General features: G+C 36.1%; 1 protein-coding gene and 1 pseudogene across 1 annotated transcript; one reads left to right on the top strand and one right to left on the bottom strand.

Moving 5' to 3' along the window:
• The first annotated feature begins 20,669 nt into the window (after positions 1–20,669).
• On the top strand, positions 20,670–23,664 carry LOC141713192 (organic cation/carnitine transporter 1-like). The gene is made up of 2 exons (XM_074516485.1): positions 20,670–21,137; positions 22,279–23,664. The coding sequence occupies exons 1-2, from the start codon at positions 20,726–20,728 to the stop codon at positions 23,463–23,465; spliced, it is 1,599 nt and encodes a 532-aa protein (XP_074372586.1). The 5' UTR covers positions 20,670–20,725; the 3' UTR covers positions 23,466–23,664.
• Positions 23,665–26,178: 2,514 nt separating this feature from the next.
• On the bottom strand, positions 26,179–27,319 carry LOC141713191 (cytochrome c-type biogenesis protein CcmE homolog, mitochondrial-like; annotated as a pseudogene).
• Positions 27,320–27,743: the final 424 nt, after the last annotated feature.

Raw genomic sequence — 27,743 nt, 5'->3', positions numbered from 1 at the left:
ACCCAACCGTAATAGTAGTTGGTAAAGGTTTAATTCGTGTAATCGCCATGAGCGGGCTATCTATCTCAGAAGGTACTATCTTGAGAATAATCCAGGATAATATTTCAAAAAGGACTAAACGAATCTTGAGTTAAGTCTTCTATTTAAGGCATACGATTAAGAACAGTATTCACCTGCTATCGTTGCTTTGACTGAAACTCTTCTGCAATTTTTACTTGCTTCATGTCATGTAAGTACGTCAAGTTCAGGAGTGTTCTTCATGAATCATGAACGGTGATCATGTTACCTCCTTAGAAGAATTAGATACGACATATATGGACTCCGTATGGTTAGATATTAAGATTTCATGGAAAGTGAATGATGACAGTAGGTCAATGGTGGACCATAGTAAGGCAACAATGATTCTGCGAGTAATGAGCTGATTACAACCATGAGAGATGTATTGGAATCAATGTTGAGATTAAGTACCACAAATTGTGTTGTGGTAGTGTATAAGTTATCATTGATAGACTAATTAAGTAGAGTATCTACCTATTGAATATTTATTCCTTCTTATCAATAGAGAGTCGTATTACTATACGAGGAAGGTTGCGATGCAAGCATAGAATTCTAGTAACGATGATGTATAAAATGAGATTCCATATTCGATTTTCGATGTCGAGGGAGTTTCGAAGGTGATTGTGTATAAGCTCGAGGAAGAGCATGGGTCCATAGAATGATGGACGGAATAGCAAAAATATTTAAGCATGTGAAATACGATGCTATAATACTTGATGTTGATATAAATACATATATGTTTTGTTCTCCTATGACAAACCTCTATAGTTCAGAGGTAGATTCCGAGCTAGATATTTTATGGCAATAAAATTTTTACGAATACACAATTCTCTTCAGTTCGTTCTTTTCTCTTCTTTTCATTTCATGTAAGCTGAGAAGAACAACCCTTCCAGAAGGGGAGGTATTGCCGAATGACTATCTATCTGTGTGATAGAAGCCTAGTAGGATACCATCTATTGTTTAATTGCTTGTCAAGTACTAAAGGCTGGCCACCTTCTGTACTAACTATGCGATATAACAAGTGTTCATGATCACAGTGATCTCTCAACAAATTCCTTTACTTCTATATGATTGATCAAATTTTGGAAAATAGAAACAGCTGAAAAAGGAGTAGTAAAGTTATGGTGGTATTCGGAATGGAAACACATTCGTGATACTAAGGTTGACGTGGTTATTAAAAGGTTATAGAACGCTAACGAGCAAAAGTATAACCAGTATAATATTAGGAACGGAAGGTAGTAGCGATTACGAACTGGAAAAGAATGGGTATTGAGAAGCAAAAGCTCTAATGCTAAAAGCTATAATGAGAGTCTGTGCAATAGACTTGAAAGAAATTGGAATGATCACTTAACACAGATTGAGTTTTCTTACGACAATAGATCATATGTCAGTATTGAAATATCGCCTTATGAGATCCTTGAGGGAAGATAATGTCGATCTCCCTTATGTTAGGATGAAGTTGTAGAGCGCAAGATGCTCAGACCAGTAGTGGTCCAAAGGACCAAGGATATAATAGATCTAATCAGAGGACGACTGGTAGTAGCCCATGATGGACATAATAAATATGTTGATTTGACACGAAAGGACAAGGAATAGGAAGTAGGGGACCTAGTGCTGTTATAGGTATTCCCTTGGAAAAGATGGATGAGGTTCGGAAAGAAAGGAAAGCTAGGCCCACGAATTGTTGGACCCTTGGATATAGTAAGACGTATTGGGAAGCTAGCATACGAGCTAGCCCTACCCCCGAACCTGTAGCAAGTTCATAACGTGTTCCACGTATCAATGCTAAGGAAGTGTAATTCGGATGTCAGACAAATAGGGGCATATGAGCGCATAGACATGCAACCCGACGTAACCTATATGGAGCAACCAGGAAGGGTTATAGAGTGAAAAGGAACAAGTGCTTAGGAGAAGGGTTATCAAACTAGTCAGAGTTTGATGGAAGAACCACAATATGGGAAAATTTACTCATGAGTTAGAAAGTGCAATGTTAAGAAAGTATCCCTATTCATTTTCTATCTGATTCCGGGACGGAATCATTTTAAGGAGGGGAGACTGTAATAACCCCAATTTTTGGAAATTTTTGAAACCCTTATGAATAGTGATTTTGCAGATTATGCTGAATGAGAAAACTTTTCATGCCACACTATGTAGGGGTTCTGTAATTGATCTTCTGGGATATTATTAGTACTCTATGTGGTATATAAGTGTATGTAAAGATCGTCAGAATCCAATTCCGAATACTTTGATTTTTCCCGGAAATCCACTAGATACGGAAAGAATTGAGTATAAGGTAACATGATAAAAAGGATTTAAATTAAAGGATTATAAGAGAGGATCATAAAAGGAATACAATATATTGAGAAAGGTCAAGGGAACCTAAGTAATAAGATCCCGGGTATGATCCGTCAAACGATAAACGAAAACGAAAGTTAAGCGAACTGTATAACAGATCAGCGGTCATTAGGCAAACAATTAGGAGGTTAATCAAGGAGGTTAGGGATGATGAGGTCACCCAACCAATGAGAAGAGGGCAAGTAAGAGATGATGAGACAATAAGATGATGTAAGCATGACATAGGGAAGGAGGAGGTGTGGTTGGTTTATAACCACACAAATATAAGGTTATTAAGGTAATTAACCAAAAACAAAACAAAAAACAACCAAGCTAAGCCAAACAAATCAAAAAACACAAAATCATTTCATTCTCATCATCTTGCTCTCGGCTTTTCATCTTTTTCAAAGGAAGAAAAATCAAAAATCAAGTTCCAAGCATTGTTAAATCACAAGGTAATTATCTAAGGTTCCTTGTACATAGATATGGATATGCTATAAGTTTAAGCTCCTAATTCCTTCACAATCTCTTCCAATAAATCAAGGAAGAAGATGGTGAATAGTAACCTTCAAGAAATAACTTTAGTTTTCTTGAATTTTTATGAAAGATTAAGGTTATACAAGCAAGGATCAAGGTTCTTTGGGCATTCAAAGCTCTTGTGTTGTGTTAAAAAGCTTCAAGGAAGGTATAATCTCTTAACCAAGCTTTGTTATTGAATGTTAAGAGCATAATATGAGTATTATAGTTCATGAGAGGCTTGATGGTTGTGTATGTAGAGATTAGTTGGTTTTGGGATGTTTTTGGAGTTGTAAATCTTGGTTGTTGATTAATGAACTTAAATGTAGTTTAAATTCATGATAAAGAATAGTATAAATTGTTAATTATTGAGTTGTTGGGGCTGTTATGATAAAGTATGGATGGAGTTTGGATTGGGTTGTGATTGTGGGTTGATTGTGAGATGATTTGGAGTTGTTTAAAATTGGGTAATCGCGTAAACATAGCCGTCGTAATGCCCAATTTACCGTAGACTGTTTTTGTTCTTAAGATCAGAACCCTTAAACTCACTGTTAGGTTTTTACCATTTCCATGATTAGATAGTTCATGTTACGAGCTTCGTTTTGATATGTGGTTCGTTTGATTCCGATGAACGGTTTAGGAGAAACGGCCGTTTTAAGTAATGACGTTTCGCGAACGAACCCTTACCCCTCGCCTTACTTTGAAACATAGGTTAAAGACCTTAAAGGACTAATTGAGGTATGAAACATTTATGTAAGGTGTAATATGCAGTTGGTAAGGTACTCGTGAAAGAATCGCCTTAAAACCCTTAATGGTTAATTTATTAAAAATGGTGGAGCCGAGGGTACTCGAGCGACTTAAGTAAATCGTTAAGCGCGAAAGCGAACATTAGGACTCTAAATGGTTAAAGTCTAGTTTCTTAAGCGACCGGGGTTTAATTCTGACTTATGTTGTTGTTCATAGGTTATCGGACCCACTCTAAGCTTAAGCCTATCCGGGAGCGCTCAGGCAAGTTTTCTACCCGTTATACTGTTGTTGTGATGTATATGTGTATATGCATGATCTTGCGATAAATGCATACTTGTTATTAGCAAATTCTTGCGATATATTGTAGCATGTGATATGGTACATATGCATGCCTGTTTCGTATTCTTGCCATATATATATATATCTGTTGGTTCAATTGATAATACCTATGCTAGAGAATAGCGGTAATTTGCATATACCCTTAGTATAGGGACCCAAAGGTGAAAACATTTTCTAAAACCGGGAGTCGAGGATCCCGAGTAGATTTTATATATATATATATATATATATATATATATTTATATATATATATATATGGTTATAGTTTTCAAAACTATTAATCGAATAAGGTTTATTCGATAACTTTATTTTATTAATGAATATTATCTTGAATATTCATTCGAGGACTTATGACTCCTTTATATTATTTATTGAATATTACTTGGATATTCATTTGAGGATGTATGACTCCTTTATTTTATTATTGAATATTATTTCGAATATTCATATGAGGATGTATGACTCCTTTATTTTATTATTGAATATTATTTCAAATATTCATTTGAGGATGTATGACTCCTTTATTTTATTTAATGAATATTATTTATAATATTCATTCGAGGTATTATGACTCCGCTTATTACTAAAATATATTCTTTATTTTATTAAAGAATAAGGTGTCAATAATCAAACTTATTTTCGATTATTCAAATAAAGATAGTACTTTCATATAAATATATCTTTGGTTATTTAATATCCATTTCAAGTATAAGTTTTAAAACTTCTACTTCAATTATTTTTATAAAGATTATTCTTTATGGGAATATTATTTAAATAATAATATTCAGATATTTTCTAATATATCGGGACTGATTTATTTTAATAAATCAGCAGTACTCCAAACATTCTTAAAAATGTTTTCGAGTCTTCAAAATGATTTTTAAAGTTAGAGTGGACCCCAAAACTCATTTTTTTTATATTTAAGATCTTCCTTTCAAAGGGGATTTAAATACTCGCTCAAAACCTGGGGGATCCAGCTCTGTGGTGCATTTTACATTCGCAACGTGGTTGCTGTTTTGAGAAAACAAATGAATTGATTACTTACCCAACGTTCGGGAAGTAAGCCCATCTAATTGAGTCGGCATAAGCGACAGGCCGGGGTACGGTCTATCAAAGTGTAAGTGGCTGGGTGGCAGTTCATCAACGCGTAAGAGGCCGGGTGGCGGTCCAGCACAAGGTCCTTATGTGGCCAGGGTGATGACCGGTGGGGGATTCATCCATCTACTAGTAGAAAAGGTTATTTATTGGTATCTTTGCCTGATCAGCAAGATATCAGGTTTATGCCAAAATTCTTTCCTTTCCAAATTTATTGGATATTGCAATTCTGTTCATACTTTACATGACAGAGGTTTTCAGGAAACGTATGTATATATAGGTGTATATATATATCGGGACTTAATGAAGTATATCATAACTTCATTTCCTTCAAAATATTTCAAAGATTGAATCTATTCAAGTCTTATCTTGTAGTCTCATCAGTGTGATGAACTTTTGAAACTAATTATAACTTGAACGGTGGTAGTTCAAGTAGTATTTGGAAAAGATATAAGTATATTGGAGTATCTTGTAACTTCATCTTTTAAACTTATATCTAGTAAATGATTATCTTATGCATGACAAAGATTTTCAGAAAAACGTTGAGACAAGGTTTGATATATGAGATCACCTTGCAACGATATTTTTATACAGTTATACACTGGAACTCTGTGTGTATTATGCATGGAAGAGGACTTCCCATATTTTGAAAAGTATATATGTATATATATATACTGAGTATTTTGTGACTTCATCGCATTAAAATATCAACTTGGTTCATTTCTTTTGACCAAGACTTTCATGAGTACTATGAGAAGGCTCATATATTGTTAATCATTATACATATTATTTTGGTGGGCTTGCTGCTCACCCTTGCTTTCTTCTTTCATCACACAACATCAGATAGACAAGATGAACAGGACCAAGCTCCCAATTCGCGAGCGGATAGGAAACGTTCCGCAGTTTCCTATAGGCGTTGATGTCGCTGTAGCTGAGGTAGAAGCTACCAATAGGCTAGGCTTTCAACTTTTGATGTACCAGATTTATGTATATTTATGAATTGTATTAATGGCAAAAAAATGTAAATTTATTCAGAAAACCCTTTTAAGGTGTATTGACAGATAATTGTGGAATAAAGTGACTTGTGATTATTTTTGGGAATTCATCTCTGACACTATAACTTGTGGTGTGTGTGTTTATTGTGGGGTCACAGTACAGAGTAGTTGATTGTGTATTAAGATTGGGTGATATTAAGGGAAATGGAACTCGTGACAACCCGGATCCCCGACCCCGGATTTGGGGGTGTTACAGAAGTGGTATCAGAGCTAAGCGTTATAAACCTCAGAGATGATGTGACGTTAAGATAATAACAAAGATAATAAGAACTCTTGCCAAGTTCATAGTCGGGCTACCTAACGTAGTACTGACAGTTAAAACCCTTATGGGAACCCTTATAAATATCGTGATAGAAGCGTAGTTCGTGATCGTATATGGTAGCGGGACTCCGAACCCTGAGGTTGAGGAGCAACAACGCGATGATGTTTTATTACTAATTGGGGATCGGATTGTGGATCCGATAGAGCATCCTAACGCAGGACCGGATGATGTTCATATTGAGGATGTAGCGGTTGAGGATGTTGTCCTAGAAGGGACAGTTGCTGAGGAGGATCCCATGGAGGATCCTGACAAGAATGAATAAAGGACCACTGATGAATTGATGACCATGGTTAGATCGACTCCCAGAGGTAGGATTGGCCGGTCACTACCGGAGGTTCGTTCAAGTTTGTAAAGATAGTAGCCCCTTTAACGCGGCTTACTCATAAGACTGAGAAGTTCGAATAGACAGAGAAATGCGAGAACAGCTGTTAAGAACTGAAGCAAAGGTTGGTGACGGCCCCTATGTTGGCGTTGCCGGATGGAAAAAGGAGATTTTGTGATTTGGAAGTGACGCTTCGCATAAGGAATTAGGGTGCTTCTTATACAGCACAACAAGATAATCTCGTCCGCGTCAAGACAATTAAGGGAATATAAAATTCGATATCCTCATCCATGAGCTTAGGCTCGTGGCAATAGTTTTGCCCTAAAGATTGGAGGCACTACTTGTATTGAGAGAAGTGCGAGATTTATACAAGCCATAAGTGCTCTAGTGCATTTTCGCGTAGAAAGAGCTCAACATGCGCCAGAGAAGGTGGTTAGAGCTAATCAAGGATTACGATTATGAGATTCTTTATCATTCGGGGGAAAGCCAATGTGGTGGCTGATGCCCTTAGTAAAAAGGAGAGACTCAAGATGATAATGTCTTTTGGGGAGTTTATAAGAGATTTTGAGAAAATGGAAATAGAAGTGAAGGTAACCGGAGCTGGTACCGAAAAGCTGTTTGAGATTGCAATACAGCCCGAATTATCGGAAAAGAACATATTGTGCCAGTAAAAGTGATGAATGAAGGCAGAGAGACAACAAATAGATATGAGATTAATACCGAGAAAGATGATAAGGGAATAATGAGGCATTCCTATAGAAATTGGGTTCCAAATGTTCAAGAGCCTAAAGATGAAATCTTAGATGAAAGCTAGTTTGAGGAATAAGAGTTAGAGTATCTTGGTTTTGAGGTAGTGTTAATGATAGAAGGGATTTGAGAAATCTTTTCTAAGGTTCTTGAGGAAGCATCGGAATATCGAGAACTAATAAAAGAGGCTCGGGATGATCGATCAAATGCAAGAGTGACTCTTCCATTATCATATTGGTGAACTTGGTGTATTTGTGTGTTTGGTTCTAATCTTTCTGGTAATCTAGGGCGAGCTACTCCTTCTAAAACCCATAAAGTGGGAAGGGAAATGTCCTGCCATTTTATGGATCGAGGAATAACTGTGTTAGACCTTGAAAGGTCAGTTTGGAGAAGGATGGTTTCTCCTTTGACGAAAGCATTTTTATGCCCATCATCTCCAATGGACATTATTGCTTTGTAATGAATTCGAAAGATTAAAGCCACTGGAATTGATCCTTCTAACATTTTATAGTTGTGAGTTTTAACTTGGAGTGTCATGCTATGGATAACATTCCTGTCTTTAAGAGAAATGGATAAATTTGGATAACAACTAAAAGAGATGGGTCCGTTGCATAGACTTGATTCTATGGAACTTAACAGAGAGTCATTGAACTCAAGGAATCTAGAATCTCTTAAAATGGCTAGTATTGAGGTGTCTAATCCTTCTTTGGTTAAGGGTTTAATTCCGACTTGGACTAAACCTATATTGATGTAATTGTATGATTTTGCTAGTTTTTCTAGGGAACTTTTGGTGAGAAGGTGAATTGTTTCGAATGATTTTGATAGGTGTATGTCCCTTTCTTCGGTTTTGATGGAAGAACTTGAACTATACCATTTTGTATCATAAACTTGGCTTTTGGGGATTTTTGGGATGTCCCAACGCTCTATTGCTTTTTGGAGGTTTTCGACGTTGGTTTCGGCACTATGTGTAATATTTCTTGAATTTAACGTACTAGTGGAAGAGTTTGAAAGAGATGTAGTTCTGCAGAATACAGAATCCATGTTCTAAGATCAAAAAAGACGTAGGCTAAGCTTTTGCTTACAATCCTAGAAAAAACGGGTTTATTGCCTCCTATGGACTTATAACCGATAAACTAGGCAAAACGACTCGGCAAAGGCTTATCTACAAAAGTTTAAGAACTGATCAAGATGAAGATTTCTTATATGAATTAAGGCAAGTTACCTACCGAAAATATCTCATAAAAGTCAAAGTTGTCTTCTCAGATGACTTTATCTTAGATACCATTGCTTTATTCGATACAGGAGCAGATTTGAATTGCATTAAAGAAGAAATAATACCAAAAAGATTTCATCAACATACCAACGAAAGATTAACCACCGCTAATAACTCAAACCTCAATGTAGTTAGTAAGGTTGATGCCTCTATTAATAATAAAACCTTCCAAATTAAGACATCTTTTCTCCTAGTTAAAGGAATACATCATCTTGTCATACTAGGTACACCTTTCTTCAATTTAATAACCCCCTATACTGTCACCTACGAAGGTATTACTTTCAAAACCCATTTTAGATGAACAAGGAAACCCTATCCAAGGAGCAGTCGCACAACTCATTCTAGTCATAGCACACCACTTCATTGGTGACCCTTCTCACCTGAGAGATAAAAATGCTGAGCTTTTACATAATCTCAAATGTAAAAAACTTAGTGATTTCCAAAGATATAAAACTACTTTCCTCACCAGAGTCATGCTCAGAGAAGACTCGAACCATGCAAATTGGAAAGAAAAATTCTTAGCCGGACTTCCAACCTTACTCGGTGAAAGAGTTAGAACCTCTTTACGGAGAAAAGTTTTATTGATTTGGAATTCTATTTCAATTACATTTAACTCACTTGGCATTCCCATATTCTCAGTTATAGCAGAGAAGGTTGGGGATGTTGGTGAGGAAGGGGAAACCGTGTTTTGGTTTGGTGGTAATTGACTTTATTTATAGAATGGGTGAGGTATATTGGAAGAATAATCTACACCACCCATAGAGGTATTGGGTATATCTGATATAGAGTATCTTGGTTTTGAGGCAGTGTTAATGATAGAAGGGATTTGAGAAATCTTTTCTAAGGTTTTTGAGGAAGCATCGGAATATCGAGAACTAATAAAAGAGGCTCGGGATGATCGATCAAATGCAAGAGTGACTCTTCCATTATCATCTTGGTGAACTTGGTGTATTTGTGTGTTTGGTTCCAATCTTTCTAGTAATCTAGGGCGAGCTACTCCTTCTAAAACCCATTCAGTGGGAAGGGAAATGTCCAGCCATTTTATGGATCGAGGAATAACTGTGTTAGACCTTGAAAGGTCAGTTTGGAGAAGGATGGTTTCTCCTTTGACGAAAGCATTTTTATGCCCATCATCTCCAATGGACATTATTGCTTTGTAATGAATTCGAAAGATTAAAGCCTCTGGAATTGATCCTTCTAACATTTTATAGTTGTGAGTTTTAACTTGGAGTGTCATGCTATGGATAACATTCATGTCTTTAAGAGAAATGGATAAATTTGGATAACAACTAAAAGAGATGGGTCCGTTGCATAGACTTGATTCTATGGAACTTAACAGAGAGTCATTGAACTCAAGGAATCTAGCATCTCTTAAAATGGCTAGTATTGAGGTGTCTAATCCTTCTTTGGTTAAGGGTTTAATTTCGACTTGGACTAAACCTATATGGATGTAATTGTATGATTTTGCTAGTTTTTCTAGGGAACTTTTGGTGAGAAGGTGAATTGTTTCGAATGATTTTGATAGGTGTATGTCCCTTTCTTCGGTTTTGATGGAAGAACTTGAACTATACCATTTTGTATCATAAACTTGGCTTTGGGGATTTTCGGGATGTCCCAACGCTCTATTGCTTTTTGGAGGTTTTCGACGTTGGTTTCGGCATTATGTGTAATATTTCTTGAATCTAACGTACTAGTGGAAGAGTTTGAAAGAGATGTAGTTCTGCAGAATACAGAATCCATGTTCTAAGATCAAAAAAGACGTAGGCTAAGCTTTTGCTTACAATCCTAGAAAAAACGGGTTTACTGCCTCCTATGGACTTATAACCGATAAACTAGGCAAAACGACTCGGCAAAGGCTTATGGCTCTGCTTACTCGGTGAAAGAGTTAGAACCTCTTTAATAACTGAACACGGAAGCCCGATACCTTACAAAAACCTGACATATGGCCAACTCATAAGCCAAACACAACGAGAAGGCCTAAAGATTTGTCAAGATTTAAAACTCCAAAGACATCTCAAATGGGAAATGAAAAGAACAAAACAGGAATTAGGGACTTTCTGTCAACAGTTTGACTATAATCCCACCAAAAGCTATTCAAAACTAAAATGTGATGGTGAATGCAAGCCATATCAAAGACCTTATCGGAAAAGGTCTTTCACAAAGTCTAAACATTTCTACAAAAAATCAACAGAACCATTCTGTAATAAACCTTCCTACAACAAAAAACCTTTCAACAAAAATAGATTTACTAAACTAACCAATAAAGATATAACTTGTTACAAATGTGGAAAAAAGGGACATATATCTAGATTCTACAGACTTAATAGGAAAATACAAGAGTTAAACATAGAAGAAAGCTTATCTAACAAAATCTCGGCTTTACTCCTTGAATCTTCCGACTCTGAGACATCTGAAATGTCTGGAAATGATGAACCTCTTCAAATAGATGAGATTGCAACAAGCTCATCTTCCTCTCATAATTCCTCCTCTGAAGACCGACGCATCAACGTCCTAACCAGAAATGAAGAACATTCTCTCGAAATCATAGAGAAGATAACTGATTCCCAAATAAGAAAAGAGCTCTTAGAAAAATTACTCCAACGACCAATTGAACCCAGACCAGAACAAAAACCTTCTATTCTCCCATCAACAAAAACTACATATGACTTGACCACAATATTAAAAAAGCAAAAACCCAACCAAAAATCCGTTCCAACAATACAAGACCTACACAAAGAAATTAAGGAAATCAAAGAAGAATTAAAAATCCCACCATTGAAGGAACCAAATAGGGAGTTCTTGGACTTGAATATTGGTATTGAAATAAAATAACCAGGAATGACTATTTTTCTGATTTTGGATAAAGAATGAATTATGCCATGCTTGCTGGTAATCCCAGTAAGAATATGAGGAGCAGTGGTTTAGTTGTCTTTTGAAGTTCGAAGGAAAAATTTTTGGACTGTGGAGTTCTTGGCCCCATTGACTTGGGTGGATGACCTTTTGTATTTGACATGTTGTGTATGAAGGCGTTGAGTGTTCTCTATCCTGGGCATTGTAAAAATGTTTGAACGTGACTGATTCAGTAGACAAGAGAATGGCTTGATAATAGTCATTATTTTTTGATAGATCCCAGGGTTTGAACATCCATCCTTTAGGGAAAACATTTGAAATTGCTAAGGAGGCATCGGCATTGTTAAATCCACTTTCGACTGACACTATTTTTTGGTGGTTTCTTTTGGTATAGTAATCAGAATTAGATTTTAAAAAGTTTGACTGGTTGACTACTACCTCCTGGTTTTGCATTATTGGGGTAACTATATCTAGTTTTGACATGGATCTCTGAGGAACTAAGAGGGTTGGGTTTTGAAAACTGACTGTTTGTGTAGAAACTCACGGGTCAGGAAATCAGGGACACAGTTTATACCTCCCTTAATGTGTTCAATATCAAAATCAAAAATGCTTAATAATGCTTGCCATCTGGCGAAAATTTGTTTTGATGCAATATTTTGGACATCTTTTTGTAAAACTTCTTTTGCCGATTTACAATCGACTCTAAGGAGAAATTTTTGATTTAATAAATCACTTTGAAATTTTGTAGTACATAAAACAATTGAAAGTATTTCCTTTTTTATAGTAGAATAATTTCTTTGACAATCATTCCAATGTGCAGATGTAAACTGGACTATTTGTTCTTTACCATTGACTACTTGTTTTAGTATACCGCCGTATCCTAACTCAAAAGCATCTGTTTCAACTACTTTAGAAGCATTTGGATCAGCAAGGTGTAGACAAGGGATTTCTAGAACCTGAGCTTTGATTTGTCGAACAATTTCGGTATGTTCAGATGACCAAGGGACAGGGTTAGTTTTAAGGCGGTCATGTAAGGGCTTGGCTATGCTATTGATGTTTGGATAGAAGTCTAGGACATAGTTGAGACTTCCTAAAAATCTTTGGAGTTGGGGTTTTATCTGTGATTTTATCGGGAAATTTTGTTGCAAAAGTTAGGGCTCTTTCAATTGGTGTAACTGTTCCTTTTGATATGTAGTGACCAAGAAATCTTACACGAGTTTGAAATAGGGAAATTTTGGATTTGGATTATGACTAAACCATTTTTTCTAGATACTTGGCAGAAAGTTTTAAGGTGTTTGAAATGTTGTTCAATAGTTTCTGAAAAAACTAGAACATCATCAATATATACTATACAGAATGTAGAATAGTCATTGAATATGTCATTCATAATTCTTTGGAATTCGCTAGGGGCAGTTTTGATTCCAAATGGAAGGACATTCCATTCATACTGTCCGAATGGGACCGTAAAAGCGGTTTTATATCTATCTTTTGGGTGGATTTGAATCTGCTAAAATCCTGATTTTAAATCAAATTTGGAGAATATTATCGAAGATCTTAATTTTTGTAAAAGGTCTTTTTTATTAGGTATAGGGTATCGTACTCATCTTAAGGCTTTATTTAGGGGCTTATAATTGATAAATAGCCTTGGTGTCCCTCTCTCAATTTCAGCATTTTTGTTTACATAGAAAGCTGCACAGGACCACGGGGATCTAGATTTTGATATGATTCCTTTGGATTCGAGATCGGTGATCTCTTTTCTGCAATGTTGTTCTAGGTCGGAGTTCATTTGGATAGGTCTCGCTTTTGTTGGTATTTCCTTTTCATCAAAATCTTTTTCATAAGGTAAATCAATCATATGTTGTTTTCTATGCCAAAATGCATTTGGTAAGTCAGAACAGAGTTCTACTTCTATTTGTTTTAGTAATTTTAAGATTTTTTCTTTGATAAAGTGGTCTTGTAATTGCTTCTCAATCTTGTGAGAGGAAAGGTCTTGTTTTAGATGGGATAATTGTATCTCTTTTCCTTGTATTAAGGCATTTATCTCGTTATTATATATAGAATATGCCTTTATTGTATTGAGGTTCCTTGTTTTGGGTTTTTCAAGAAATGGGAAGGTAAGTTTGGTGTTATGGGTTTTGAATGTTGAGGCCATGGGCTTTGATGGTTTGAAGAGCTAGAAATAAGTTATTGTCTTCTTCCATAACACCAAACTTACCTTCCCATTTCTTGAAAAACCCAAAACAAGGAACCTCAATACAATAAAGGCATATTCTATATATAATAACGAGATAAATGCCTTAATACAAGGAAAACAGATACAATTATCCCATCTAAAACAAGACCTTTCCTCTCACAAGATTGAGAAGCAATTACAAGACCACTATATCTAGAAAAAATGGTTTAGTCATATCCAAATCAACTAAAGTTACCCAACAAAACACTTGAAATTAGAGAGCAGATAATATACACATCTTGTATCAGTGATAGCAGTTCATATTTCCGAAGTTTATTCTCAAGTTTTCTCAAATTGTAACACAAAGACTAGCAGATTGCTTTCAGTTATATAATCAAAAGCGTTTCAAAGTAATTTCAAATCCTATTCTTGTTCATATCATGTTTTAATATTTTGTGTTAATTCTTATGTTTTGCCATATATAATATGCATACCATGTCTTAGTCTTACTATATTACTCTCCCTACTGTTTCTATTAATATTTGTTGGTCCTATAACGTCCTTTTTGGTATCAGAGCCATAAGGGAGTTGTATTATTGTTGTCTACTGTATCTCTGTTCTCAGTTCTTAAACTTTTGTAGATAAGCCTTTGCCGAGTCGTTTTTCCTAGTTTATCGGTTATAAGTCCATAGGAGGCAGTAAACCCGTTTTTTCTAGGATTGTAAGCAAAAGCTTAGCCTACGTCTTTTTTGATCTTAGAACATGGATTCTGTATTCTGCAGAACTACATCTCTTTCAAACTCTTCCACTAGTACGTTAGATTCAAGAAATATTACACATAGTGCCGAAACCAACGTCGAAAACCTCCAAAAAGCAATACAGCGTTGGGACATCCCAAAAATCCCTAAAAGCCAAGTTTATGATACAAAATGGTATAGTTCAAGTTCTTCCATCAAAATCGAAGAAAGGGACATACACCTATCAAAATCATTCGAAACAATTCACCTTCTCACCAAAAGTTCCCTAGAAAAACTAGCAAAATCATACAATTACATCCATATAGGTTTAGTCCAAGTCGGAATTAAACCCTTAACCAAAGAAGGATTAGACACCTCAATACTAGCCATTTTAAGAGATGCTAGATTCCTTGAGTTCAATGACTCTCTGTTAAGTTCCATAGAATCAAGTCTATGCAACGGACCCATCTCTTTTAGTTGTTATCCAAATTTATCCATTTCTCTTAAAGACAGGAATGTTATCCATAGCATAACACTCCAAGTTAAAACTCACAACTATAAAATGTTAGAAGGATCAATTCCAGTGGCTTTAATCTTTCGAATTCATTACAAAGCAATAATGTCCATTGGAGATGATGGGCATAAAAATGCTTTCGTCAAAGGAGAAACCATCCTTCTCCAAACTGACCTTTCAAGGTCTAACACAGTTATTCCTCGATCCATAAAATGGCAGGACATTTCCCTTCCCACTGAATGGGTTTTAGAAGGAGTAGCTCGCCCTAGATTACCAGAAAGATTAGAACCAAACACACAAATACACCAAGTTCACCAAGATGATAATGAAAGAGTCACTCTTGCATTTGATCGATCATCCCGAGCCTCTTTTATTAGTTCTCGATATTCCGATGCTTCCTCAAGAACCTTAGAAAAGATTTCTCAAATCCCTTCTATCATTAACACTGCCTCAAAACCAAGATACTCTACATCAGATATACCCAATACCTCTATGGGTGGTGTAGATTATTCTTCCAATATACCTCACCCATTCTATAAACAAAGTCAATTACCACCAAACCAAAACACGGGTTCCCCTTCCTCACCAACATCCCCACCTTCTCTGCTATAACTGAGAATATGGGAATGCCAAGTGAGCTAAATGTAATTGAAATAGAATTCCAAATCAATAAAACTTTTCTCCGTAAAGAGGTTCTAACTCTTTCACCGAGTAAGGTTGGAAGTCCGGCTAAGAATTTTTCTTTCCAATTTGCATGGTTCGAGTGTTCTCTGAACATGACTCTGGTGAGGAAAGTAGTTTTATATCTTTGGAAATCACTAAGTTTTTTACATTTGAGATTATATAAAAGTTCAGCATTTTTATCTCTCAGGTGAGAAGGGTCACCAATGAAGTGGTGTGTTATGACTAGAATGAGTTGTGCGACTGCTCCTTGGATAGGGTTTCCTTGTTCATCTAAAATGGGTTTTGAAAGTAATACCTTTGTAGGTGACAGTATAGGGGGTTATTAAATTGAAGAAAGGTGTACCTAATATGACAAGATGATGTATTCCTTTAACTAGGAGAAAAGATGTCTTAATTTGGAAGGTTTTATTATTGATAGAGGCATCAACCCTACTAACTACATTGAGGTTTGAGTTATTAGCGGCGGTTAATCTTTCGTTGGTATGTTGATGAAATCTTTTTGATATTATTTCTTCTTTAATGCAATTCAAATCTGCTCCTGTATCGAATAAAGCAATGGTATCTAAGATAAAGTCATCTGAGAAGACAACTTTGACTTTTATGAGATATTTTCGGTAGGTAACTTGCCTTAATTCATATAAGAAATCTTCATCTTGATCAGTTCTTAAACTTTTGTAGATAAGCCTTTGCCGAGTCATTTTGCCTAGTTTATCGGTTATAAGTCCATAGGAGGCAGTAAACCCGTTTTTTCTAGGATTGTAAGCAAAAGCTTAGCCTACGTCTTTTTTGATCTTAGAACATGGATTCTGTATTCTGCAGAACTACATCTCTTTCAAACTCTTCCACTAGTACGTTAGATTCAAGAAATATTACACATAGTGCCGAAACCAACGTCGAAAACCTCCAAAAAGCAATAGAGCGTTGGGACATCCCAAAAATCCCCAAAAGCCAAGTTTATGATACAAAATGGTATAGTTCAAGTTCTTCCATCAAAACCGAAGAAAGGGACATACACCTATCAAAATCATTCGAAACAATTCACCTTCTCACCAAAAGTTCCCTAGAAAAACTAACAAAATCATACAATTACATCCATATTGGTTTAGTCCAAGTCGGAATTAAACCCTTAACCAAAGAAGGATTAGACACCTCAATACTAGCCATTTTAAGAGATGCTAGATTCCTTGAGTTCAATGACTCTCTGTTAAGTTCCATAGAATCAAGTCTATGCAACGGACCCATCTCTTTTAGTTGTTATCCAAATTTATCCATTTCTCTTAAAGACAGGAATGTTATCCATAGCATGACACTCCAAGTTAAAACTCACAACTATAAAATGTTAGAAGGATCAATTCCAGTGGCTTTAATCTTTCGAATTCATTACAAAGCAATAATGTCCATTGGAGATGATGGGCATAAAAATGCTTTCGTCAAAGGAGAAACCATCCTTCTCCAAACTGACCTTTCAAGGTCTAACACAGTTATTCCTCGATCCATAAAATGGCAGGACATTTCCCTTCCCACTGAATGGGTTTTAGAAGGAGTAGCTCGCCCTAGATTACCAGAAAGATTAGAACCAAACACACAAATACACCAAGTTCACCAAGATGATAATGGAAGAGTCGCTCTTGCATTTGATCGATCATCCCGAGCCTCTTTTATTAGTTCTCGATATTCCGATGCTTCCTCAAGAACCTTAGAAAAGATTTCTCAAATCCCTTCTATCATTAACACTACCTCAAAACCAAGATACTCTACATCAGATATACCCAATACCTCTATGGGTGGTGTAGATTATTCTTCCAATATACCTCACCCATTCTATAAACAAAGTCAATTACCACCAAACCAAAACACGGTTCCCCCTTCCTCACCAACATCCCCAACCTTCTCTGCTATAACTGAGAATATGGGAATGCCAAGTGAGCTAAATATAATTGAAATAGAATTCCAAATCAATAAAACTTTTCTCCGTGAAGAGTTCTACTCTCCCCAAAACACTGAAAAAAGAAATTGGTTTTTTACCAACTTCAAAGAACAAAAGACACAAATTCAAGAAATTTATTATGAATTTCTTAACCAAAACAAAATCCAAATGATATTCTTTGATTGGTTGGAAATTTACTCCTCTGACCAAAACTTATTTTTCCCATTCACAAATTACCTAAACCCCATCACTCGAAGCATGAGCCAAAAACAAAAACAATGGGAAACAACCAACGGAACTATAGAATCACACCACCCACCTTTTAGAAATGTCACACTAACAGTTCATAGTGAAAAAATCGAGGCACACCCCATCAAAAGACCAGATGATGACATACTAAAAAATACTAGGAATATAATCCTTGATGTTAATTACACAAACACCCACCTAAATAGCATAGGAAGTCAACTAAACCGGATAGAAGACCGGATTCAAAAAATAATAGATTTACCCAAAGGTATTAATAATCAAGAACCCATATTTAAGCCATGCCAAGTTCTAGACAAAGCCAACAACAAATTCAAACAAATAGACCAGAATTTGTTAAAGCCATCAAAGACCATCTTAGCAGACTTGAGGCTTCCTCTTCCACAACCCAAATAGCTGCTAACAGTGTTTCATCTAAACAACTAAATGTCATACATCATGACTCAGATGAAGATGCTTTCATACCCCAGGTTCATGACCTCCGACAAATGATTCCAAAATTCACAGCCCCAGACATTGGAGTTGAAAATAGACCTGAAATTTTAACCCAGTCTAAATTCAATGCATCATCTGTTTATGAATGGAATATAGATGGAATGTCTGAATATAATATTCTAAATCATTTACAACAAATGACCATGTTAGCCAATGCTTATACAACCCAAATAGGAACCCCAGACAAAGTTATAGCCGAATTACTCATAGCAGGGTTCTCTGGCCAATTAAAAGGTTGGTGGGACTATCACCTTACCCCTGAAAATCATCTTGAAATCCTAAATTCCATTAGGGAAGATGAAGAGGGAAAACCCATTTTAGATGAACAAGGAAACCCTATCCAAGGAGCAGTCGCACAACTCATTCTAGTCATAACACACCACTTCATTGGTGACCCTTCTCACCTGAGAGATAAAAATGCTGAGCTTTTACATAATCTCAAATGTAAAAAACTTGGTGATTTCCAAAGATATAAAACTACTTTCCTCACCAGAGTCATGCTCAGAGAAGACTCGAACCATGCAAATTGGAAAGAAAAATTCTTAGCCTGACTTCCAACCTTACTCGGTGAAAGAGTTAGAACCTCTTTAATAACTGAATACGGAAGCCTGATACCTTACAAAAACCTGACATATGGCCAACTCATAAGCCAAACACAACGAGAAGGCCTAAAGATTTGTCAAGATTTAAAACTCCAAAGACATCTCAAATGGGAAATGAAAAGAACAAAGCAGGAATTAGGGACTTTCTGTCAACAGTTTGACTATAATCCCAATAAAAGCTATTCAAAACTAAAATGTGATGGTGAATGCAAGCCATATCAAAGACCTTATCAGAAAAGGTCTTTCACAAAGTCTAAACATTTCTACAAAAAATCAACAGAACCGTTCTATAATAAACCTTCCTACAACAAAAAACCTTTCAACAAAAATAGATTTACTAAACCAACCAATAAAGATATAACTTGTTACAAATGTGGAAAAAAGGGACATATATCTAGATTCTGCAGACTTAATAGGAAAATACAAGAGTTAAACATAGAAGAAAGCTTATCTAACAAAATCTCGGCTTTACTCCTTGAATCTTCCGACTTTGAGACATATGAAATGTCTGGAAATGATGAACCTCTTCAAATAGATGAGATTGCAACAAGCTCATCTTCCTCTCATAATTCCTCCTCTGAAGACAGACACATCAACGTCCTTTTTGATATATATATATATATATATATATATATATATATATATATATACTCCCCCGAAAACGCCTCTAACATCAGGGGTCGAAATGTAACATTTACGATATGGTTTACTTGTAACATAACTCATTTATAGTATAGATTTATTTGTCGAGATATCTTATTTAACACATTCAGGATTGTTAAATTAAAATTTTAACGCTCAGTAATAAAAGTAGTTTTTTTTTTATTTTATCAGTTATTTTTCATAGAAAGGCATAGAAAAAAAGATGTGAAAAATAGCTGAAAAAAGAAGAAAAAAACAAAATTTGTAATCTTAGTCATTAAAATATTAATCCGATGATCCAGAATCAAAATATTAAATAAGATGTGTGTAGAGGAAGCAGGGCCCTTTAAAGTATACCTTCTGACTTTACTTTGATATTTGATTTATCACTTGAATGGCATAATGGATCTATCAAGTTAATGGTTTTTATGCTGAACAAAAGGTGTAATAATATGTTTGGGCTTAGTCAGATTACACTACATAATTATAATAACAAACTAATAAAACTGGGTATCATTAGTGTTCTTAATCCATCATACACCACAAAAAGAAAATAAAATGATGTCTTTTAAAAATATTGCATGTCCAAATGTTTTCCATTTGCTTCCTCCCACTACGGGATCAAATTCCAGGGTCCCATTCCCATCACCGGTAAGATACCACCAGTATATTCGTTTTACAGATATAGTTTCACCTCTTTTTTAATATATTATTATTAGTGCATAATGCATATTTAAAAATTTGAGAGAAATCAAAAATTCATATATCCCCGTAGAACCTTTGTTCAACGTATATATAACAACTTCATTTCGTCATTTGTTTAAGAGATTAAAAGTAGTTACTTTTACTTCTCTCTCTTTATACTCGGATTACATCCACAAGAAGTGGCTAAGAAACTAACTTTCCAAACATATTTACATTAAAAAATTTTAACAAAGCACTAGGCACTAGCTTCATATATGTGTGAGTATATATATATATTCACTACTAGAAGAAATGCAAGAAACAAAAACAACAAAGGAGAAGAATGGAGGAAGAAACAGAAAACCTGGTACCAATATCAGTGTCACCACAAAGAATAATTAGGGACACAAAGCTAGAGTTAACAGTAGATGAAGTAGTGGAACAGTATGTTGGGTCCTTGGGATTCTCTCAAATAATTCATGTATTTCTAGTTTCCCTTGCATGGATTTTCGATTCGCAAAACACTTTGGTCACTATTTTCACCGACGCTCAGCCAGCTGCATGGCGGTGCACGTCTCCTCCGTGCGTCCGTAACGACACTGCCAATGCAGCAGCAGTGTGTAGCATGGTTGCAGGAAGCTGGGAGTGGATTGGGGGAAGTAAGAGCTCAATTATTGCAGAATGGAGTCTTATCTGTGATCGCAAGTTTCTTGCAGCTGCTCCGGCTTCGCTGTTCTTCATTGGTTCACTACTTGGTAAGTTCATCCATACATACTTCCTAACTCCTTTTTGTTCCTAAGCTGTGTATGCTAACTATAGGATAACCATATTGCTTTACTAATCATACATTCGTTTAACTTCACCAGGACTTTCATTGTTTTACAACTAGCAATTTTAGTGTGTATCATCTAATGTGAGCACTGATCACAGATCATCTTTTATAGTATTCAATAGATTACCGGCTAATGATGTACAGAAATCCATATACTTATTAACATGCAAACCAAACGTCCCCACGGCCAAATCAACATATGAAGAGTAAAACCAGACATACACATCGGAGAGTTTAAGAAGAATGCCAACAAAGTGTTGGTGGGTTGAGTTTGTTGGCTTCCCCTTACCTGACGTGTGGGGGTGTGATTAATTATATATAAAAAAAAGTTTAAAACCTGTCTCTTGTAACAAGTCTTAATGGAGGCCCGTTTGAGTTTCAAATTTTTAAATAACTAACGAAAAAATAACAAAATTTTCAAGTTTAGAAACAGAAGTGCAGGACCGGAGACTGAGCAGACTTCGAGCATCTCCAATGGGCCTGACTAAAATAAGTGGCTATAATAATTGACTATATTTTTAAAAATGTCCCTAGTGGTTCAACAAATTTAGCCAATATAATGAGTTTAGCTAAAATTTTGACCAAAGGGAATAACCCATTGGAGAGCAATTTATATTTATACCATCTCTATAATTATATATATGATATGCCACCTAGATTTTTAGCTATTTTTTTTACCATTCGAGATGTCGCCAAACATAACCTTACTACATAAGCCTAAAGCCTGGGCCAACATATGATGCAAAGCCTGCAAGTTTACGAAGTTGCGGCCAATCCTGAGTTTACGAAGGAGGCTGAGACGTTCGAAAACCTACCACTTTGGGCCAACATATGATGCAAAGCCTGCAACTGGGTACCTTACAAGCATAAGGATATTCTTATGAGGGTTGGGGAGGGAGATACATCGCTTTTCCCTCCTTTCCTAGTAGTAGTAGAAACAGAATAAGCTATACTACAAAACTGCAAACACAAACCATTCTATTCAAGTGACCATACTCAAAATGAATAGTCGCCTCAAAATCTTATGAAATAAGTACTGATGAAATAATTATGTAAGTATGCAGGTTCTGGTTTTTATGGGTGGATTGCAGATGCATACTTGGGAAGGAAGAAAACAGTACTCCTATCATGCCTCTTGTCTTCCATAACCTCTTTCCTCACCTCCTTCTCCCCAAACATTTGGGTATACGCTCTTCTTCGCTTCTCCAACGGCTTTGCACGATCTGGCATTGGCATTTGCTGCCTCGTGCTTTCCACTGAAGCCGTTGGACGCAAGTGGCGTGGGCAAGTAGGGCAATATGGCTTCTTCTTCTTCACATTTGGTTTCTTTTCCCTCCCCTTAATCGCCTATCCTAACAGAACCTGTTGGAGAAATATCTATAGAATATTATCCATTCCTCCCCTGGTATACTCACTAATTGTAATTCCATTTGTGTCAGAGTCACCCCGGTGGCTCCTTGTCAAGGGAAGAAGCAAAGAAGCGTTTGGTATATTAAAAAAATATGCGCAACTCAATGGAAGGAAGTTACCTGAAAATCTGTGTCTGTCGGAACCCTCCCAAGGAAAAACAGGCTGTGGAGAGGCGAGGATGAATCTCTGGTCGACTAAATGGGCTGCTAAAAGGATGATCACTCTTATGATTGCAGGATTTGGGGTTGGGTCTGTTTACTACGGGGTGCAACTCAATGTTGAGAACTTGGATTTTAATCTTTACTTCTCAGTTGGACTTAATGCAATGATGGAGATTCCAGCTGTTTTCATAGGCAGTGTACTACTGAGCTTTACAAACCGTCGTACACTTTTCTCATGGTCGGCTTACATTGCTGGAATATCGTCAATCATCTGTATCATATTCTCTAGAGGGCGTAAGAAGGGAGATGAATCAAAAGGAGCATGGACTCAACTAATTATTGAAGGAATAGGGTTCATGGCTGCTTCAACTGCCTTTGATGTTTTATATATCTACTGTGTGGAGCTCTTCCCAACCAATGTAAGGAACTTTGCCGTTTCTATGTTACGACAATCCTTGATGTTAGGTGCATCCATAGCTCCTCTGTTTGTGGTTCTTGGAAGGTTGAGCCCCTCACTCTCTTTCCTTGTTTTCGGCATACTTTCTATCTTTAGTGGAACGCTTAGCCTCTGGCTTCCTGAGACAAAGAATGCACCACTTTATGAAACCTTGGAGCAACAAGAAGAAGAGGAGAGACCAAATTCTGTTTCCGTGGAGTCAGCTTTAGAACTTGGGAAGTAACTTTTATGTTCACTTGGTTGTTTATCTGGCTTTAAAAGTGTAAATATTACGTTGTCTTGGCTGTTCATCTTACTTTATGGTGTCTAAATATTATGTTGTCTGTTTGTCCTAATTTCCATGTTTCGCATAGAAAAATATGGCAAAGTTTATAATGGTGTTGGTTGATGTTTTATATATATTTTCAAGAAGTTGATTTGCTTATCGAGTAGGATATGTAATTAAAACTTTTATGTCTTGTATAGTTTAGTCGATGGAATAAGGGATCCGGATTCCTGTAATCTAGTCCAAAATGACACACGTATTTATCTTTTCGCTTATACTGATATATGCACGATAATTGAGCTCTGACGGGAAATATCGACTCTCTCTTTCTCTCTACATATATATATATATATATACACACAAACTGACACACGCATATATATGGTTCTATGATTGTATCACCTCATGCACCATCTAAACATGAAAATAAATACCAAAATTCTCTCAAGTATGTCTCTTTCTCTCTGCCTTCCTAAATTCTCTGTTTCCTATAGAGGAAGATATGGAGATCAAGTCATATAGACATGAGCTAATTAAGGACCCTACAATCACCGCTATTTCCCATAAGAGTAACTAAATATTCCATAATGCACATTTGATTCGACAATAAACATACAAAGTTGTGAGTGACGCAAACGTTTATGCTCCTTAAAATACTGCAGTATTGTGTTAGCATAGACAGCTGGGCAAAGCACAAAAAGAAGCGCACAAGTTGATGAATACACACAGATTTATCAGTTTTCCAATCTAATGACCTACAGTGATCTCTTTCGACTAAACTGTGTCACACTCTGGCTATATCTTCGTAAAAAACCATTCGTCAAGCAATCAATATTCAAAATTTATAATCCCAGTCAAGACTTGAGAAAAAGTGGTACTTATGCTTTGGAATGATGAACAAAAGAAGAAAATGCTTTAAAACTTAGTAGGGTTTTTCAGTAAGCTTACCTGGTCAATAATACCAAGTACTCTTTATCATACACAACTGGACGCATATTTTCAGTAATCCAGTATTGAGCTTAGCCATCCAAGGCAGGTTAGATATTAAATAAAATCGGAAGCAAGCAAGAAACAGAATATCCCAGAAAATTCACCCTGCCCAAGAGGGTCAATTTTTTTTATGGTTATAATATTATTTTTTTTGAATGAAATTCCGTGGAAGACATGGCATGAAGAATCAATTAACTATATGGACATAATTAAGGTAGTTAATAACTAACAGTGAACAGAAACCTCATACAGAGTAGTGGTGGTTGAAACTAAGCCTTAATGTAGCAAAGAATCATTCTATAAATATCATTTAAACACTAAGCAAGTTTTCTCAATGTATTTCAGAAGCAAGCTGCGAAGCATGACATTTGGAAAGATAGATAGTAATGGACTAAACATGATCTTGAATGTTGCAAAGATAATCCATACAAACATCTGCCTAGAAATGATATCATAGATGTCTACATAAGACCTAGGTATCCTTTCGGTTTGAAGCCATACACGTAGGTATTATTTCAATGTGAAGGTAGCAGGCCACTGCTTTTAGTTCTGATAAGTAATATTTTTATAGTAACTTTGATAGTATACAACTCGATATGGAAGTAAAATTAGCTTCATAACCTCAACTTATTGACTCTCTGTCCGTTGATTCGTATCATATATACTATCCAGTTGGTGTCTGAGTTATGCCAGTGATAACAGGTCGTGTATTTTCCAGGCATACACTCCACCTACAATGTATTGGAGAAACATCTGTCTAAAGAAGCTTTTCAATGGAAATTGCGGTGTCTTTAATTTTAATTAAAATATTATCCAAAAACTTTTCTAGTAAAACTGAATACAGAAGTATGGAGCAACCTTTCTCCAAGACTTTTGAAAGTTATAGTCTAAGATGGTGAAGATGAAACCCTTGTTCTTTTTCGTTCACTTTACTCACCTCGGATTTTTCCTCCCTGTACTTTTCTGACCATAGGATTTGGTGTCAACCGTAATATTTAACTATTTAAGTACGTTAAGTTTGGTTTTTAGTTGCTAGGATGTACAGTACATTAACTACATTTAGACTGGTTTTCAGTTACTATGATTTACTATAATTATTTGTGGCGTGCCGAGAGTATTTACACATAGTAGATTTCGTTACTTAAGTTAGCCCCAATCGGTAAACCGTAAAACCGCCAGTTATCCGGCGTGCATATGTAGGGCAAGGACTAAATATATAAGAATGATTCTTCCTTTTAGATTTTGTTAAAATTAATACTCCATGTCCTGATTAATGGCTGATAGTAACATGTATATCTGATCAGCTATTCAGCTATCATCCATACATCTTAAAAGACGAGGAATAAGGAAGACACGCAGATAAAGGCAGGTAGATCATTAAACAATTAGCATACTGAAGATTAGCAAGGAAGCTTGACGAACATAACCACATACAAGAGCACATGGTCTGGTACAGAATTATTAAGTTAAAGCTCCAAGCTCTATAAACAAAATAGTAATCACTTCTGGCAATGAACCATGCTGAAAAGATGAATACACCCATATCTATTCTTCAACTTCAAACAGTCTATCAAATTATTAATAATCTCACAGTATAAATAAACTTAGCAGTCTTTACAAAGCTGCGAAATAATGAAGAAAAAGGCGAGACAAGGCTACAAAATAATAAAGGCTAAGACAATTGAACACCAAAAACTAACTATGGCATTTAACAAGATCGTTACACTAATCATCTTACAATCAAGAATCCGATCCAACTCGAAACATATATAACCGTAACCCCAAAATTTCATCATTTATTTGTAACTATCCCTATGATGGCAAAAACCGCATACCATTTTACTATAATGAATATCTCATCGCAAAAATGATTAATCAATCAATTAGAAATATATATAAATCTACAACCCTCAAAATCAATAACATTAGTCATAATTCAAAGAAACTACCCAGTTGCAGCAGCAGCTTTCTGCTCCTCCTCGGCCGCCTTAGCCTCTTCCGCAATAATCTTCTTATTCCTCTCCAACGCATTGGCCACTTCCGCAGGCATATACTTCTCATCATGTTTCGCCAAAACCTCAGTGGCGGAAAAATAACAATCCCAAGCCCTAGCTTTCATAGTAACACTCTTGGCATCCTTACATTCCCTAATTTCCTCCGTAAACGGCTTAACAAAGCCTTCCACAACAACGGAATGACCTTCTCGAAACAAATCAGGCAAGGAGCCGTTGTAACGAACTAAAATATCTTTTCGTAAATCAGTTATAACAAACTCCATTTCAGATGAGGAGGCAGGTTGATTAACGCTTCCTTCGAGCACAAGTCCGCCGAGACGGAACTTATTTTTCGAAGGATCAGAGGCGTATTTGTTAATTGCGTCTTCAGGAGTAATGTAAAACACTAATTGGTCTTGGAATTGGTTGAGGACAATGACTATGAAGCCAGCTATGCAACTGAAAGTGAGCGCGTAGGTCCAGAGGCGGCGCGTTTTGCATCTGACGCGCGCGAGCTGCGATATCGACTTTGGGGGCGCGTGTGGGGACGCGGCGGGAGGTGGAGAAGAAGTGGAACTGGGAGAGGTTAGTTGGGTGGGGGTAGAGAAGGGAAATTGGTTGAGTGAGAGTGATTGTATGGTGGTGGCGGTGGTGGAGGAGAGTAGTTGTGGTGGTGCGGTGGTAGGCGGCGGCGGCGCGGAGGAGACGTGGAAGGGATGATCGGGTCGTCATTGGTTTGAGGGGTTTTGAGGATTTACGGCAGCGGGGTTATTATAAATCAATTTTTGGGCGAAATGTTTTTAAATCTGACTACAGGTGATAGTTCTCTCCTATTCACACAAACGTCACTGTTTTATGTTTTTCAATACACGTTTCACTTTTTTGTTGGGCTTTTCACCGGATACTTGGAATTGTAATTTCTTTCAAGTTTTTTCTAAAAAAATATTAATTGACATTTTTAATTTTTATAAAAATCATTTATTTTATTATGTGCTCAGAACTCCTATATATGTGCTAAAAATTTAAACGCCATTCTTATGGGAGAAATTTGATATAACACCTCCAGAAAATTTCGCTAGAACAACTGATTTTAATCATGATTCACGAGTGAAAAAATAGTTTCGCGCACCTAAAAAAGTAGGTCATGAACTTTTGTTTTTATTAAATTAAAACTGATAAAACTAAATCATGTCATAAATAGTTGATAGAATTTTAGAAGAAATTGAAATAAGTTGAATTAAAAGATTTACAC

Source organism: Apium graveolens, chromosome 3 (genome assembly GCF_009905375.1).
Source record: "Apium graveolens cultivar Ventura chromosome 3, ASM990537v1, whole genome shotgun sequence".
In the NCBI taxonomy this organism is placed as follows: domain Eukaryota; kingdom Viridiplantae; phylum Streptophyta; class Magnoliopsida; order Apiales; family Apiaceae; genus Apium; species Apium graveolens.
The sequence above is the reverse complement of the archived record's forward strand: the minus strand, read 5'-3'. Positions and strand labels throughout refer to the sequence as shown.

Coding starts and splice junctions, on each gene's coding strand:
- LOC141713192 (XM_074516485.1), top strand. CDS start 20,726: ATGGAGGAAGAAACAGAAAACCTGGTACCAATATCAGTGTCACCACAA. Junction 21,138..22,278: donor CTTCATTGGTTCACTACTTG/GTAAGTTCATCC, acceptor GTAAGTATGCAG/GTTCTGGTTTTTATGGGTGG.